We start from the raw sequence: 19,198 nt of genomic DNA on the forward strand, positions 1-19,198 counted from the left end.
TAAACATACATATATAAATATGTAAATTAAAAAGTGGGTATATGTATACATATATATTTAAAAGCAGTGTTTTGCTAGTGCAAAGACCAAGTTAAATTGCTGCGCTGGCTTTAAGGTGTTCATTCTTACAGTGCCTCCTAAAGCGCAGCAGAATTAGGTTCCCTTGCCTGGTGTCTGCTAACTGGGTTTCCTTTTGTTCAGTCATGAAAAGAGAAACCTCTTACGTGACACTGTATCCTCTGAGAAAGCAGGTAAAGATATATTTTTATATACACACAAATGCAAAATGCATTTCAGCTTTGGCTTGGACAAAATCACCTGTGGAGAGCAAAGGACATGCACAGAGACTGCAGATTTCCAGTCCAGGACTGCTCTGCACAGACTGCCAAAACCTGCCAATTACAGCAGCAGCCTGTGTAAAGTGGACAATTACCCACCGGCAACTGGACTGAGAGCAAACTTACTTCAAGGAAGCAAAAGGACACACTGTATGGCAGTAACTTTGAGCCAGCCACAGCCTGGACCAATTAAAAGTTTAATGGGGAAAAGGCTTGAGTGCATTACTTACATGCACACAGTCCTCCCTGAAAAATTAAAGGAAGGATCCTACTTAATCATAGCGTTATATAACCTATATTCATCATAAGACAACACTCAGAATACTCTCATCACATTTCTATGGTTTCCATGAACAATAACAAAGCTGTACTACTTCAATTGAAAATGCTTTAATAAGTGACTTTCCAATGAATTTCAAGATTTGATATTAAGGATTCTACACAACACGAGAGCATGCATTCCTATAAACACTCACTATTCTGAGCCTCATATATGCAGCCAAAAAAAAAAAGTCTCATTTACTCTCAACTTATAACACTTAAATTTATTGTAATTCAAGCTAATATTTAAACTTTTTGAAATGAGATTTTTAAAGAGAGGCTTGAGGAGTTTGGTTTGTATTTACTGACACTAAATATAAGGCAAACCCACCTCAGATAGTCATACACATTTACAAAAAACCAGAAGTTAAAAGTGAGCCGAATCATCACCTATGTGGGGAATACTCTTACAATGAGCCGGAAACTCTGTCAGTTCACAGGGGGAAAGTCTGTGACTTTCCAAACTATTCCACCCACAAGCAGGAAAAGTGGCTTCACACCCTTTCTTCTACGTTCACGTGGACAGCACAGGGAAGGAATGAGACCGTAAAGCCAGATTTCTTACACAGCTCAGGGGGGAGAAGAGTAAAGCAAGGGGGAAGCATCGCCGCCTTATATGGATCTTCCTAGGCAAATTTTGGGGTGCTACAGAATTGGAGTAGTAATGCAGCTGGAAGAGGCACCACTGAGTACACACATACGATAACATGGAGAGCATTCAGAAAGCAACAGAAACACACTTCCTTGAACACATTCAGTGGATTTTGTCTCATTTTCCCTCAGGCCACAGAAGTACTGAAACTCAGCCCCGGACTCCAACTTGATTGCCCTGCAGGCCTATTGCCTGGATTACAACTAAACACGCTCAGTTTATATTATCAAGAGATTCTGTTTTGTCCAGCAACAACAACAACAACAACGAAAACAGTGGTTGAAGGCAATATGAGTAGTCATTATAAAGACAAATCAACAGCAAAGACTAGGAAGATATCAAAGCCATTTAAACTAACTTACAATAATAATAAGTAACTAACACACTATTCAGTAATAATATTGGTAACTAATTACCAATAATAAATGGTGTGATCTACAACAACAAAAGTCTGAACTGGCTCAAAAATCTTGTCATTTCCATCAAAGCAACATGGTTTAAAACCAATCCTCCAAACCAAAAGAGGAACAAATGACAGAAATGTAACTGAAGTTCTATCTTAAAATTAGTCTATGAACTGATCTATGAACACTGTTGCTTGAGTGAATCAGCATTGGAAGAATTGCTTAGTTCCACATTTCTAGCTCTTACTGATAACTACTCCTAAACGAGCTTCAGTGACAGGCTGATAATCAAGAAAGGATAGCAGCCTTAGTACTTACTGAAAACATAAAACGTGTCAGAAATGTAAAATTATTGAGAGTTTTGAGGTCTGTGTGTTTTAAACCACCATCATGATTTCTCACACCCTGCTCAGCACAATAGCGAGCTTCCCAATAGTTATGACAGCAGCTCTAAAAATTAATTAACTACCATAAAACCAATGAGATCTTTAGTTTCATTTAACTAGATGCAAGTTAAACTTCAGGTTGTATTCACTGGAATTGCCACAGGAAAATTTGCTTCATAAAAATTGCTTTTGATTCTTACACACTCCAATGACTGTGACAGTAATTAGCAAAAATATCTCTGCTCCGATCCAAATCTGATAGGTTACTAGAGTTATTGGTGGCAGCGGGGGGGTCTTTCAAAGCACCAGCACACATTATCTGTAAACTACGTATAAAATTCAGAAGGATTCTTCTGAGAGCCCACCCGTGGACAACAGCAGTGCCACGTCCCAGTGGCACACTCCAGCCTCGGTTCACATCCCAGTCCCACCTCAACGTGTTCAGACCCCAGCATCAAAAGAGCTGCCAACAGCATGCACAAGCCACAGCAAATTAAAGCCAGTGGGCTCAATGACAGGTGACATTATACAGATAGAAAGGAGAAGGAGGCTGGAGGATGACAAATATACAGCTAACTGTATGTGTATATAAATATACATATACACACATATTTTCCAATCACTCCTGGCTACTTTCCATTGTAAAAGTTTCCTTCTTAATTTTTTTTCTTCTGTTCACAGACATCTACCATCATGCATAAATTTTAAATTTTACAGTGTCTGCCCAGACAGTATCAGCAAGACACAAGCTTGCTCCTCACAGGCAAGACTATTGCCCAGAGTATCATAATTTTACTGCAGCAGCTATTAAAAATGTCCTTTTGAGTGTCTTTTAAACAATTCATGAAATCTTGTCTTTCTGAGGTCTAAAACAATGCTGCAGGATCCACATTTTAACTTCCCGCTTTGAGATATTTTCCTTTGCATCCCAATCACAGCTTAACCCATCATGCCAAACACAAGCTATTCTGGCTCACGTTTGAGGCTCTTCACAGTCCTTTCCTCACCCATTTATTATCTGTCACTGAAAGGCTAAGACCTACCTCTCAACTCGAGAGGGCAGTCCCGCTAGCCCATTCAAGTGTTTAGCTTTTTTATGTTTTTTTCCAAATAGCCATCATGATAGTCTCAGCCTGCTCTGCACAATATGGAACAGCTCACAAGAAAACAACATCAAACCAGCCCCTTCGTTCTCCTTGCTCTGCCGTTACGGTAACAAGGACAACGACTCTAAGAACAAACAAACCAATTCTGGAAGCTGCAAGTGTCCTCAGATTGGTGGGATCCCAGTCTCTGCAATACTTGCCAACAATAAAGCTTAAAAAGGCTGGCAGACCACAAGCTGCTTCTGATGAGTCAGCTGTCCTTCCCAGGCTGTAGCTCCTGCCAGTGCGGGCCAGCCTAGGCTGGTGTTGCCAGATGCCACCCGCTCTGGCCACAAGCCACTCCTCCCTTTGAGCCAGCACTGCCACTTGCCTGAACCTCCAGCAAGCCAGCCCAGGCTCTCAATAAACCATCAGAAAGCTGCTCTTTGCTTTTAATTAATTTCCTGCTGACTTAGTGAGAGCCAGGGGTGGGACAGGGGAGAGGCCAAGACCAAGGCTGCACCTATTTCCACTGGGTTAAACTGTTGTGAAGCAGCAGCCTTATGAGAATGAATTGTTTCTCTGCCTTTATTTTATTCCTATTTTCATCCAGTGAGAGAAACCAAGGGGGAAAAAAGCCTCCCACAGTCCTCGTCCTACTTACGCACTATTGCAGAAAACTTACCCCAACAAGAGATGAATATAAAAATCATACAGCAACAGGGATCTGATGCTCTTGGTGTGCGTCGGTGGTCAAAGCTGCACAACATGCAAATGAACGCGCACACACTCAGGCCCACTCCTGCACGGGCTGAAACCCTGTACGCTGTTCTCTGCTCCCTGGTTTAGGTGTTCACATCCAGAAAGATTTCATTTACTGCAACTGTTAATGGCACAAGTATCAAAGACCCCACCTTACCTCGAACAACTCCGCTACGTCCCCTAGGTAAGCAATACCAGGGAAGATTTCACAAACAATTTTTCCACACAAAATTCAAAATAGTTCAGCATGGAAATCCTAAATAAAAGTTAAATTGCACTTTTTAAGACAGGTCCGTATTACAAAGAGTCCACAGTATTCAATAGCAGGGACACATTTGGGCAAAGAGCTCAGCCGTCTGTTTTGAACAGAAAGAAAAAAAAACCAAACTTAACAGAAAGCCTTTCAATAAAGGCTTTTCTGTTTAGTCTGATTAAAAAAAATTACTAACCTGATTTCCTAAAGAAACGGGCCTTGTGATCACAGAATGTGCACATACCCAGGCATACCTGCCCTCCTGTCTCTCGACAGCAACAACCCCAGCAGCCCAAGGCCACCTCCAGCAGCTCGGCCCAACCCCAGGGCTCCCTGACACCCTCAGCAGCACCCCCTGCCTCCGGGGAGTCCAGGGGCTGCACCCGGCAGCTCAGCCAGCTGGCATGCAGCTCTCAATCGTGCTGCCTGCTGCTGCCCACTTTCTGGGCCAAAAGAAATTAGGTGAGACGACACAGTGGGCTGGGGAAGAAGAGCAGAGGGGAGCACCTCCACCCCACTGCAGTGAGGTCTTCCAGAGGTGAACTCATCCTGCAGCCTCAATTGATCTCCCCCACCCCAACTTTTAATCCGAGGTGCGTTACAAGATGAAATTCCATCAGAAAAGTCATGCACCATTATTTGCAGCATTCAGTAAAATTATTTAATAGCTTATCCTGCCCCATACTAATCATTTAAAAAAAAAAATCCTATGAGGAGGCATACATTTTTAGCTTGAATGGGAAAAAAAATACATAAACAAACTCTGCAGAAGAACAAGACTACAGATAACATTAAGTCACCTAAAATCCGGGGTAGTATTTAACAAGTTGCCTGCAAGGTGATGGGTTTCTGACAGCAGTTCCAGCTTCTCCGGCGAGACAGCCTTTCCTGGGTCAAGTGCCAGGAAGCTGCTGGCACATGCTGTGCCCCTGCAGAAAGGCCACTGCAACACTTCACAGACTGTCAGCCTGTGAAGGTCAGCGAGCAGCTTTCATTTTCATTGGGTAATAACCTCATTGGATGCAGATGACATTAGCATTAAAATGAATCTAAAACACAACAGAGACACTGTAGCATTTAAAGATGTGTTGAGATTTGTACCGAGGATCAGCATATAATTTTACCTCACAATTGAAGAAACAGTAAATTCAGCAGTGCACTCCACAGAGGGCAACTGAAATTTTCCAGGCCATTTTCTTTCAAGGAGAAAGAAAAAAGACAATCTTGAGAATCTTTGGGGTTTTTTTAAATGGACTTTGAATTACCTGATTTTGAAACACACATTTGCCTCAGCTCCCACAGAAAGGTGAACGTGTTATATTCTAATATGTGAGGACATGGTCTCAAGAAACTTAAGACAACTTTGGTTTACAACTACTATTTGTTGTAAATTTAGCCCTATCAGTCTTCCCTGTCTCAGTGGTGTTGTGGCAATATCATCAATAGTGACTTTCTGCCATCCTTCATCACCACACACCTAGCTGAAACTTCATAGGCTGACTTGAGTAAAGGGGTATGAAAGACTCCTCTGAAGAGTTCACATTTTTGAAAAATAATCTGAAACATAAAAAATTACAATTCTGTGCTGCCTTCCTAGCAGCAGCATTATGCCAACACATTCCCCATCAAACAATAGAGATAATAAACTCCAACAGCAAAATTTTCAACCCTTTTCTACCCAGTAAGATCACAAAGCAACGGAGTCTTCGGCATCTTTGCTGAGGATAGTAGGCAGCTGCAAACTCCTTCCCTGGTCTATAACAACGCAGCAGAGTCTGTACACCACACACATACCCCCACTCAGCACGAGGAAGTAGGTGGCACATTTACCAGTCTTCTTTAAATCAGCCCCAGAAAAAGCTTCAAGGCAATATGCCAAGTTAGCAAGAGCTGGAACTGGTAATGATGGGGAAATCTGTCCATCCTTACCATCAATAAATCCAGAGGTTACCCAGCAGACTGTACCCAAAAAAGCAGCCCAGTCAGCTTCAGGCAAGGGGACAATTATGGTCCAGCCAGGGTTGTCACAAGAGATGTTCTGTGGCTTTCAGCACCAAGTCCCATAAAACACATGCAAGACTAGAGGGAACTTTTAAAAGTTGCCAGTAAAATGTTGGTTATTTTTTAATTTCCAAACAAGTAAAGGAATACAGAGAGAAAGAGAAGACTTAATTTTAATACCCCATTTAAAAAAAGAAAAAAAAAACCCAAAGGTTATAAACTTAGGCGCCTGAATTAAAAAAGCTTGCTGATTACTACTACCAAATAATTAAAAGGTTCGAATGTAAGAGAAGAAAACAGTAGTGGGAAAGTCTCTGAATGAAAAGAGCATGGTCCTCAAACAGGTGAGAATTTACATGAAACACGAGTAGAATTTGAAGAAAAGAAGCTGACAAATGGGAAAGTAGATAATCGCAAGAAGGGAAACAACTCTGCAAGCTGTCCAAAAGCTATTTAGCTTGTTAAAAAAAAAAAAAAAAAAAAAAAAACAAAACACACAAACCAAACATATTTACAAGCTTAAAAACCTTCTCTTCTATAGTTTCCCATGATTCTGTACCAAAACAAAGCAAAAGTTAAAATCTGGAAAATAGAGAAATGCTTTCTCAGTCATAAGATTCCTGGGATATGATGAAATACACAGTATTCAGTTCTCTGACCAGGCCATTTATACCTATGCACTTTGGAAAGTGTTTGGGGGAAAAAAAAAAAAAAGTACATTTCCAATAGCTGTGATCCCAGGAGAAATTTCTTTTTCAAAGCAGCTAACTTTCAGAGGAATAAAATGAAACCGAACACAAAAGCAAAGTGGAGGAAGAGTCTGTTCTCGCCATCTCCTCCTCTTCTGAAGAGAACGAAGAATGCCACGTGCCTGTGCATACTGAGCCTTTTCCAGCTGCTTACTTTAAAGCAGTCTGAAGGCATACACCTGAATGTAAATGAATACTATATTCAATTTCCACTTGGTACTTTTTTTTTTCTGGCTTAATCCCAGTAAAAACACAGCTAAATTCAACTTCTCAAAATGATTTTTTTTAAATTGAAGTTTTATTGAAATTCAGAAAGAGTCATTTTTTGTTTGAGAATGAAAACAGAAATTTTCAGCACAGGTATCTGACTTTTCTTGAAGTCATACAGCTGTGAGAAGAACAGCTATCACAGAAACTATGCACGAACTCAAGCCTAGCATTTACTATTCACCAAAAGTAACAGATGGCATTAAATATAGCTACGCAATTCACAATCCGAAACGTTTACATCTCAGACTCAGACCCTCATGTCAAGTGAACATCCTGTTCTAATTAAAGGGAGCCCTCTGGATTATGGGGTACAACACGAGCAAAATGATGACACATCAATTGGTAGGAAGGAGCCACAGAGGCATATAATGCCATTTTATCACGTGCATTAATTTCCACAAATTCTGTCTAGACCAAGGTAAGATACAAGGGTCAATTAAATTTACATAGCTATGGATCATGCCTTGAAAACACTAATGCCTCTCTGAGAAGCTTTTATTAAATACATTATTCTTGTCTACATGTGCTTACTGTAAAGCTTAAAAATATGCTTTCACCTGATGGCTAAAAAAAAAGCTTTAGTCAAGGCTATTATAAGCACAATCTGCATTTGCTTGACACCTAAAGTTTGATAAGCTTGACTGTTGCCAATTAGTTGATAACAGAAACATTTCAAAAGAAATGTTGTGCAGGGTACAATTTTTTTCAGCAAGAATCCACCAGTTAAAATAATTCAGAAACCTACTATAAACAAAAGCTTCAAGTCAAAGCTGTGCACCTCAGAATAAAAACTATTAGAATTTGCATACTGGTATTTCTCCTGCCTTAAAAAAAAAAAAAAAAGTGGTTTACATACACAAATCTGCCAGTTGATGTTTCCAGAGTTAACCTAGCTGCACTCCAGCCTTCAAGCTCTTCCACATCACGTTCTTTCAATTCTACTTCTCCAACATCCTTACTTCAGAGAGCTACATTGAAACTGTGGACACTCAGTGTTGCCACCTCTCACAACAGTGCTGCTTCTGTTGAAGTCCCATCATCAGGTAACATCAGGTTTCAGGAAAACTCTTATGCTAGTGGCTTTCAACACGCTCCTGAATTTCATCCATTATGGCAAAGAAAAGCAAAAGTATGTAGCTAATGACATTCTCAAAAGAATGAAAGCTACAAAACCTAACTGTAAAAAACATCAGTGCCTTCTTAAATTGTGAGAGTCTATGTCTAAATAGATTAAATATTTTCATTGTGATTTTCAAATGCTTGGAATTAATGATGTTACTAAATACATGGAAAACCAGTCCATAATTAAATAGACAAGAACTCACAAAGCCTGCCACAGATGACTGAAATTATCAGTGTCCTACTCACGACATTTTGTGTCAATCTGTCCTTTACACCATCTTAGGACCCAATTCTTCCTTCACAGCACTTCATGAGAATCTCAACGTTGACTCAAAATGTTGCTTAACATGTCATTCCTGTTAAAGCCTAAAACCACAGATTCTGCACCACATTCACCAGGAAAACTACTATGTAGTTCAGCATGTTAAAACCACCCCTCTACCAGAAGATACAGCCCTGCAGCTATCAGCAGAAGGCAGCACAACACCTCTGCCACTCCAGATCACAGACCAGTGTAATCACCCCAAATATCCAGGCAAGGAGGTGTAACCTGCTGCAGCAAAGAGACAGACTTACATTCCCTTCTGGGGGGGATGGTAACGTAAAGCAGAAAGGTGGTATGGACAGGTTTACTCAAAAAGAAGTTTCATGAAAATTTTCCATTAATGGTCCGTACAGCCCTTAGTGTACTGCAAGTTTTGAAGTGCTAAAGAAATCTAGCGATAAAGAGATCTAAAGCCTGCAATACGAGAGAGCGCAAATTTTAATGCTGTAAGAAAGCAACATTTTAGATGGTGACTGTACTCAACCATGGCACGCACTATGGCTGCTCTCCATTCTACCTGCAAGTTTGGCTGAGGTGTGTTGGCACAATACAGCTTATGACAACATTTATATTCAGCACAGCATTAACGTAAGGTAACATTAAAGAAGTGTGACATGCACTGTTCAGAACACTGTGTTGCCAAACTAAGAGTTACAAGTGTTCACAAACAATAACAAGAGATGCCATTTGCCAATCTGATGCAGGAAACAGGAAGAAGTATTCACTTTTACTTGGCACAAAGCCCGAGTTTGTACCAATCATACAAGGCATGCCCCCACTATCCTGTTCAGCAGTAAAGCATCTCACCACCTCATCTTTACTTCAGCCTCACAGCTTTAGATTACTTTGTCACCATATTTTCTTCAAGTGATAAAAGAGACGATGAATTTATCAGAAAAGTTTCAACTTTACATAGTTCTACATGCAATTTACTACTGTGATTCACAGTACTAGCTTTTCCCTATTAACTATACTTGACCACCCATTAACCAGAACTTGCACATATCACAGTCCCAAAGTGAATGGAAGGAGTTACCACCCCACCTATTGCACACTTAGCTCTCTGGCAGAAGTCACAAGCGAGTTACATTAGGTTCCCTGCACTAGTGAAACTGAACTAACATTCACTCCAGTCAAATATTTTCTACTCCTGGCAGGTGTTGACTTCTTTAACAGCGCCCCAACTGATGAAGTGTAATCATCAGCTAATAGAAGCGGTCTTTATTTCCTAACAGGAAAAAAAGACTGAAGTCTACCCTGAATTCATAAAATCATTTTGAAATATGTTGTCACAACAGCCTCTCCTACATTATTCACCTAATACTCTGGCTTACTATTTGCATCGTGATGCTACACTGCTAACCCAGGCACGAATCAACAGCCCCCTGGTGAGAAGCTGAATCCTCTCAAATTACAGGTGTCTATCTGCTGACTAAAGACCATCACATCGGTAACTTAGTCACTGGGTTTTGATGGGGAAGTTTAACACATCCGTCTAAAACAAAAACAAAAAACCAAAACAAAGCCAAACACAAAAAACCCAACACGCACACCCCCCTTCATTGTGACTCAATGCAACCTTCCCCGCCCTTACATAATCACACTGGATATCACAAGAGAACTAGAAAGTGAAAGTGCTCAGGATGCTTTCGTTTCCCAGAAAAGCAGCTCCCACACATGTGGCTTTCCTACCCAGTGAAAGTAGAAAAGACTTTCCTGTCTCCGTCCAGGTCCTGGCAACACACACACCCCCCTCTCAGAATTCTAAGAGCTCTGTTCCATAGTAAGTACAATAAGTCAATGATAAAAAACAAACAAACAAACAAAACCAAAAAGTCAGGCTTTTAAAGGAATTTATTCCTACATGTAAGTGAAGACACTGCTCTTAAGCTTTTTGTCTACTTTTTATGCTAAGGAATATCAGGAACGTCATGTTTGGCTCTTAGCTTTTGCCAGATGACCAGCTGGGAATTGCAAATCAGCATCTTCACTACAGAAAGCGAAGAGCAATAAAACATAAAGGAACCCTGGAAGCACCCCTAGGAGCCTCGATAATGCCCCCCATCACTGGCACTGCCAGCAATGGCCATAAGGGAGTGACTGATGCAGCACCCCAAACAATTCCTGGCACAGGTGATGTCTGAGGGTTAGACACGTCCCAGCTAGTTCTGTGAAGATTTCGGCCCAGCCTGAAAAGGCAGCCTCCAAGTCGGCTGGGGCGTCAGGTCAATTTAACAGCTCTGCCACTGCATCACTCACCAACGTCCAGGGTGTCCCCCAACCCAACCATTCACATCACTCAAGTTATGGAGCCAGCTTCTCATGGACTGAATAATCGGACTGTTGACACTTGGGTGCATTCTTCAGCCAGGAAGAAGAGAAGATTTAGCCAAAACCAGAACAGAAACTATATCTTTCATTCTATCTTTCATTCATCTTCAGTTAGAGAAGCCATGAATACCAACTGAATTCACAGAATTAAAGAGATGCTACTTCCTGCCTTAACATACCTTTTCAGGCATAAGAGTGCAAGAAAAGCAACTGTTCATTTATCCTCCCACTTATCTTTATAAAGCACTTTTTAAAATGTGAAATATTTTTCTATTTTGAGACATGGGTAATTTGCTTTTTGACCTTTTCATAGAAGCTGATGGGTTTTGTCATCTTTTGTAGCTGCTGTTCCTAGTAGCTGTAGATACGCGGTTATCCTAAAAATATATTTTTTTAGGAAGTTATAAAGTTATTTTTAAATAATATTACAAAAAGTTAACAGAAAAAATGTATAAACCCTACATTTTAATATTCTGAAGCAGTATTTTTTTTTTCAAGGTGTGGATCAGAAAATAAAGACATTATTTCAGACAGATGCTAATGATAGTACTATAGTTGTAAACTCATGTTACCACAATTAAAATCACTACTGAACTTTTGTGAAAGTCTTTCTAGAATGCAACAGGTTTTAAACTCCTACTAAACGTTTCAGAAAGGTGCAGATTCATAGCATATACCAAAAAAGCAAGATTGCATAGCTACCAAAAAAAAAAAAACAAACCACCCACCCAACCACACATACATCCCCTCCTACCAAAACCCATCAGAACATTCACAAAACCAGAAGGCATTCAGCATACCAGTCTGACAAGGGCTTTCAAAACTACTTTGAATCACTGACCTTTGCACCTTGCTGTAGCTTTCACAAAATATAAACAGGAGTCTATGTAGAAGGTGTGACTACACACAATACAAACCTTTTTAATGAATTTTTTTTAATACATAGCAAGACATGTATATCTAAAAGTGTGACTCCATAGCACTCCAAATAATTCTTGCAAATTACTTAGTAGTTGGTACAAACACTTTCAGTAAACCAGTCTGGTTATTCTGCTCATCCTGGCCAAAAGAGGTAATAAAGCTTTCAATACCAGCAGTAGCAGGTATAACCCTCCCATATTCAAGCCCACCATGCAAGGAGCCTGCCTGTCACACAGTCCAAACACAGGCAGCCTGTTTGTGGGGAGAAATGTAACCCATCCTCATTACATGACTCAGGGTGCATTTCTCAGATACGGGAGGACACCTGCATGTTGGTCACGGGCAAGAGCAGCTCTGGCTGTGTGATGAGAGCAGGAGCCACTAGGCAAATGGTCGTTCAGGAAACCCTGAACTCAAGTGATCAAAACGCAAAGACTTTAAAGGCTGTATCTTTGGAAGGTTGCCACCTATTGAGGTAAAAAAAAAAAAAAAAAATAAAAGAGCACAACTCCCAAAATACCTTCCTTGCGTACCAAGTCCTCAGCAGATATTCTCTGTGATCACCTCCTGCCATTCAGGACTGCATGAACATCCCTGTTTCAATTGTTGGAGACATATGACTATCATCTTCTGTATGAAGAACTACTGCAGTGTTAAGAAGTTAGTGGCTATTGCTTTCAGGAAAGAAAAGCAGTCAGTACCATATTATTAGCTAAATCTTTCAACAGTTAAGTACATCAAATACATGGGACAAGCAGAGCAGACGGACACACGTGAGCTAGCACAATTTTCCCCTTACTACCCCAAAAAAGAGTAAGGGAGAGGAAGTAAGTAGTATTAGACCTTGTTTTAAGCCATGCATTATTTCAAGTGGTAAATATCCTTAAAGGTTTGTGCTTCTTTTAAAAAAAAAAAAAAAAACAAACAACAAGCTGAGCTGACACACCTAACTTTTTTCTGCTGTTCCTGTGATTACACTGCCAATATGCTGCTGAATCACAGGCCTGAAGTAACAGTGGGTGTGGGAAACCAAAGGACAGATAAAACAGACTTTAAATCCATGTATCAGCCAACACTCGGTCTCTCTCCAGAAGCAGTAGAACTTGATAATACACATTGCTGAGAGGCCACCTAAGTGTCACCCTTTAAAACCCAGCTTCTTCAATCTGCTGTTCTGAGATGACCATCACAATAATTATTAGTTAGAGCTGAGACACCACTGAAACATGTATGACCTCTCCACATCATTTCTGCCAATTACTGGCAAAATCACCGTTCACCCCAGCCCCGGTTGCTGAATCCACTGTGTAAGGGACACTGACCGAGGGAAGGGTCTGCGCAGCACAAGGGGCAGCCTGGGATGGTCTTCCTCCGGGAGGAAGATCAACGTACACATGCACCAGCGCGAGCTGCACCCATGGCAGCGGTGCAGGACTGCCTGGAGTACAGGGAATCCTGCAACACTCATGCCTTAGCTCTTCAGCAGCAAAATGCCTGACAAAAAGGATTGTACTGGACAGAAACACAGACAGGACAAAATGAGAAGCTACTTTTTTTAACTTCCCAGGCCATTTACCTTTATTCACATGCTTTAGTCTTAATATGAACATTACAGATAACCTACAGACACCTAATGACGTTAGAGAAGCACACAATTATTTGCTTCAGGAGATAAATTACAAGTTTTAACTAGGAGTCAAGATGACCAGTAAACATGAAAGAAAAAATTTCTTTTGACCCAATCCAGATGCTTGAACTACACAATAAACTAAAGATAGCTTCAGTGGGAAATGGGCTGTTTGTAGTTAGAGCATTTATTAATACAAACCTATGTCCCCAAGTACTGCTGAAGTTTGACACATACTTCCTGTTTGACAGTAAGAAAACATCTGATGAACAATGTTGGGAACCACAGTTCTGAATAAGGTATGCTGATGACTCATGCATCTCTTGGAAATCCAATATACTTCTGCTTGTATGTGGTTTCTTCACACTAACAGAAAACAATCATGACAAACTTTGAGGTCTCCAGAACAAACTCTCATTATTTGTGGAGCACGGGATTTTCTTCTTTTGAGGGAAGATGATGAGTTAGTGGTATGGTAACCTCTCCACCTTTCAACCATGCATCAGCCCACTGTACCTTCACAATTTTTCTTCTTACATGCAAATAAGCTGAACAATGTTAAAATTTGTCATCCAATTAGCTATTCATTAATCTCACTAAGCAATGAGATACTCACTTTGGAGTTGAGAACAGTTTACCAAAAAACATTACTTAACATTGGCCCTTTCCCTCCCCAGCATGCAATTAGGGATAAAATAGGTAACAAGGAGTTTCAGATAATATAATAATCCGATGATTCAACAGAAATAAAAAAGAAAATCCCTGCCGTGAAAAAAACTTACTTGTTATTTTATAGTTTCTCTAGATACTTAGATGAGTAACCGTCATCCATAGATGCTGATTACAACTTTAGAATTATTGCTACTTTCATTTTTTACTGCAGTATGGATTACCAGGTGACCTACCACAATCAATCTCCAACCTCTCTTTAAGCTTATCCTCAATTTGAAACTTAAGTGATCCTGAACTACTGACCTGCAAGCAATAGTTTAGCTGAAGACTGTAACATTTCTTCTTCAGGATTATTGACAAAAAGTGCGAACAGGCAGCTCTGACCAGCGCCTACCAGGTATTATGTAACACAGTATCTGATATGATAATTAAGGGATATTTAAGTAAACCATCAACAACAGGTTTTGTAAAAGATAACCTTGCTCACGGACGTTGTCAGGTGTGCAGCAGCAACAAATGAAGTTGTTAAACACAGACACACACATAGCATGGGACCTGGCAGCAAAACTCTGCTACCTTAGCCTGCTAGCACATCCCAGTTGAAAACACTGCCGACTGAGGAATGAAGAGACAAAATTAGCCCGTTCAGCCCTTGCCTTCCTGCTGAAGCGGCCAAAATCAGTGCTAACTACTTCCAACTATGATAGCAGTCTTTGGCGAGACATGCCTCTCCCTCCAAATGAGCTTCTTGAGTGTAAGTTGTACCACTTTAACCAATTATACCTTAATCACTGCATTCCCACTGTCCACTCTTACAACTGGAGCCATTTAACTTCCACACTGACTATACCAAAGCACATATACTTTTATCCTCTTATAAAAGCATCACATGCCATAAAAAAAAAAAAAATCACAGCAGAGGAGGCAGTCATATCACTAACCAGAACAGCTGCATTAACCAGCAACAGTTACCTTTAAAAAAATAAAAAACAATTTAAAAAGCACTGCGATTTAATTTTAGATTTCTTTTTCTCTTGCCAGTTTAGTTCACTTCAAGCAAAGAAGAGCTTTAGAAGCTGTCCATTTTTTTTTTTTTTTGACAAAGAAACATTTTCCAGCAACTCCTGGTGCGCAATAAAAAGATTCATAAACGCTGCCATGCGCTTAACCCCATTTCATGATGCACGTTAATACCAGTCCCCAAATCCAGCACTTTTTTACTCCAGCAAGAGAGCGTCACGGCGAGCCGTGTGTCACCCGCTGGAAATAGCGTTCACCTTTAGCAGGCACGGATGCCGGCGCAGCAGGGTCACGCCGCCCATGTGCAGCATCTCCCCCCTGGCCCACGGCTCACACCGGGGGCTCGGGCAGGACCTCGCTGTCCTCACCGACACGCTGCTCCCCGTCCTGCTGCTCTGCCTGGCAGCTCTGCAAGTGCAACAGGCCCGCCTGCCCGCCCGGGGTCCCGGCGCCCTCCCAGCCCGGGGCTGCCTGCTCGCCGGCCCGGGGAGCGGCGGGTCTCCCCCGAGCCGCGGGGTGCTGGGGAGGGGGGGGACGGGACGGGACGGGACACGACCCCCAAGCCCGGAGGAGGGGCTGACCCGGGGCGACGGCGGCCCCCCGCTGACCGGCCGCGCCCCAGCGCAGCGCCCGGCCCCGCCGCGCCCCCCCGGCAGCTTCGCGGTCGCCCCGGCCCCAGCCCGGGGCTGAAGCGGCGGGGGCGGGAGAGGCCGCGGCGCGGGCAAGGCCGGGCCCCCCCTCGGCCGGGGGAACCTTCACCACGGGCCCGGGAAGCGGCGGGGTGTGGGGAGGCTGCGCCCCCCCGTTGCAGGGGGGAAAAGTTGCCGGCGGGGCGGGGGCCGGGTGCGGGGGCAGCCGCCGGAGCCGCGCAGGAAGGGAGCGCCTCCGGGAGGGGGTGGGGGCCAGGCCCGGGCGAGGCCGGCGGGCAGGGACGCGGCGAGGGGCGCGCAGCCGGCTCCCAGGCCGGGCCCTGGCGCAGCGGGCGGGCCCCCGCGGCGCGGCGCAGCGCAACGCAGAGCGGCGGGCCGGGCTGGGCCGGGCCGTGCCGGTGTCTCACCTTGGCGGCGCCGCCGGGCTGCAGCACGTTCTGCTCCACCGTCATGGCCCCTGCGCGGCTGCCGGCTGCGCCCCGGGCTCGGCGGGCGGCGGCGGCGGCGCCGTGCGGCAGCGGCTGGGCCGGGCCGGGGCTGGGCGAGCGGAGCAGGAGGAGGAGGCGGCGGCGGCGGAGGAGGAGGGGCGGGAGGGGGAGCCCGAGTCACCGCCAGGCGGGCGGGCCGCCGAGGCGGGCGGCCGCCATGGGGCAGCGCGGATCCGCTCAGGCCCCGCTGTCACTCCCAGCGCGGCCGCCCCCGCCGCCGCCCAGCGTGCCCGGAGCGCCGAGCGCGCCGCCGGCCCCGCCCTCGGCTCGGCTCGGCCCGCGCCACCGCCGCCCGGCAGGGGTTCCCCGGCGGCGCCGCCCCGCGCACCTGCCCCGGGCGGAGCCCCCCCCCTCCCCCGCGGCTGCCCCCGTCGCTCGCCGCCGGCGGGACCGCCGCTGCCCTGCCCCTTCCCCGCGGTATTTACACCGGCCGCCTCCATCTTGGCGGCCGCGCCCGCCCCCGCGGGAGAGCGCCGGCCTGGCTTTGGCCCCGGGGGGAGCAGCCAGGCCCCGCCGAGCCCCTGGGCGCCCCGGGCCGCCCCGCCGGGTGCGGGCTTCCCTCCGCCCGTCGTCAAGGGCCCCGCGTCCTCCGCCGGGTGCAGGCTTCCCTCCGCCCCTCGCAGGGCCAGCCCCACCGCGCTGCGTCCCGAGGGAAAGCGAAGTTTCCCCCCGCTCCGCAGCGGCCCCCCGGGGGAGCCGCGGTCTGGCCACGATCGGCGGCGGCGAAACCGAGAGCACCTCGCTCCCGCCGGGGAGCGGCACCCCGCCCGGGGGTGCGTTGGGCCGGCTGCAGGCTTCTCCCAGGGCGTGGGAGCCAAGGGTGGCCTGCCCTGCGGTCAGCCCAGTCTGACAGTCATCGGCGTATTTCGGCTTCAAGAACCCGGCGCTTTCCAGAGGTTTTGCAGGAAATTTCTGACCAGTTCCAGCGCTGGCTGCTCGTATCGGCAACAAACCTTAGCACCAAACGGCACTTAAAGTTGCAGATCTTCCCCTCCCTGCTTAGGCTTAGCTGGGTGAGCTGTGAGGTGATGGTATTCAGCATTCAAATTAAACGGGAACGTCCTTAACTGTTTCGCTGCTGATTATGGGGAGAGTTTCAGGTCTCGGCAACCCAGAGTGAATTTTGGCACCGCAGATAAACGGTATTAGGGAAGAGATTGTCCCTCTGTCACTCCGCTCTGTGGAGTCAAGGAAAGGGAGGGAAAGGACTCAGCTCTGGGCATCAGCACAAGCAGGGGGAAGCCAGTCTTGGAAAGTCCCGGGGGTACTGGGCCGTCCAAAATGCATTTGAACAGGAGCAGGTGAAGGGCAGCAGAGGAACCCCCCCACCACATTTTGGATGCCTGCACAATAAATAGTAGCTGCAGCCCTGTTGGGTTTCTCAAGCTGGTGAAGCTTGGTCTGTAGGAAAAGCTGAGAGGAGCAGCCCGGTTCTGATAGCTCCGAGTACCTAAAAATCATGAGCTGGGAGCGTAATGCAACGAAGTGTATTGTGGCTACTGCTCGTCTGTCACACAGAGCTTTAGCATTTACGACTCTGTAACTCAATTCCCCCTTCTCCCCACAGCAGAGTATGAATCTTTTTAAAGCTGAGATTATCAGCTTGGACTTTAAGTAAAACAACAATTTTTGCACAGCTTGTGACAACCTGCAAACGCTGCCTTATTTCACTGTAGCTTCTATGCAGGAGATGTTGCAACGTGATCAATATTTTCTCTTCTAAGTTTTGTTGCTCATAGATTGTATCAGTTTTAATGTTTTTGCCTTTTATGCTGCAATATACATGATGATTTTTAAAATTAATGTTCCCAAAGAATTTATTGTGCAAAAGACATGAAACTATGCAGATAATATAATGAGATCAGAAATGGCTCGCAAATTACTTTTCTGGGGATAAGAGCAGAAATTATCTCTGCTCAGACTGATGGGTATGTGTAAGAAAGATAACAGTAGTAGTTTGGGGTTTTTTTAAGAAAAGTTTTCTGTTGTACTGCTGTGCTGGAGTGCTAGACCAATTCCTCTGTCCTTCTCTTCCAATATATAGTCGTGCTTTTTCTCGTACAATTTTACAGCTTCTACACTGTGTTTTTGACATATGCTGCACTATTTGTGTTCAGATAATTTTCATCAAAGCTATTCATTGCTTGTATTATTTGAAAATATTTGCTTTGATGCAGCATTTTTTAGACAAATACATTTGTCTTGCAATAATTTTTTCAAGTCTTTTCTCTGTTTCATTTAACTCAATGGAATAGCTTCCCTGACATATAGAATGTGTCCAAAAAGAAAGTGTTGGAAAGAAATTTTACTTTTTGTCCAATTTGCTTCAAATCAGGATAGGATGACAAACTATCGTCTTCCATTAAATTCCTGTCCTTCTCCCCTCCCCCCCAACAAAATTACCACTTTTAAGGGCTCCTCCCCTTCCTCACTTTCTTTAAAATAAAAAAAGGCTGAGCAATCCAGTCCTGAGACAGGGATTTATCATTGAAATACTGACATAATCTGAACCATAGCCATGCAAATTAGGATTCTGTCGTACATATGGTGTTGCTGGAAACCAGACGGAACGGAGTTTCATGTTCCATTTGCAGCACAAGCTCTATATGAAGTACATTGAGCACAAGACTGGAATTCGTACCTCATCAGAAAACACCAACGATTTTGTCAGGGCCACAATTTAGAAAGAGCTCTTGACTTGATGATATTAGTATTCCTTAGTGTCTATAATATATTGAGGAACTATCATTTCAGAAGAAATTAAAAAAGCAGATTGCTTGGTTTAACCCTTCCTTCATTTTCTGCCTTCAAATCCTGTTGA

The 19,198-nt window shown here is 44.2% G+C and overlaps 1 protein-coding gene across 2 annotated transcripts in view; it reads right to left on the reverse strand.

Annotated features, from left to right (window-relative positions):
- Window positions 1–16,389, reverse strand: part of USP25 (ubiquitin specific peptidase 25) — a 94,422-nt gene extending 78,033 nt beyond the window's left edge. For both annotated transcript variants that reach the window (XM_050890969.1, XM_050890895.1), the window contains exon 1: window positions 16,297–16,389. In XM_050890969.1, coding sequence (XP_050746926.1) covers window positions 16,297–16,341 — 45 coding nt within the window. In that variant the 5' untranslated portion in view covers window positions 16,342–16,389. The remainder of the gene's footprint in view (window positions 1–16,296) is intronic.
- Window positions 16,390–19,198: the final 2,809 nt, after the last annotated feature.

The sequence above is a fragment of the Gymnogyps californianus genome, chromosome 1, assembly GCF_018139145.2.
Source record: "Gymnogyps californianus isolate 813 chromosome 1, ASM1813914v2, whole genome shotgun sequence".
In the NCBI taxonomy this organism is placed as follows: domain Eukaryota; kingdom Metazoa; phylum Chordata; class Aves; order Accipitriformes; family Cathartidae; genus Gymnogyps; species Gymnogyps californianus.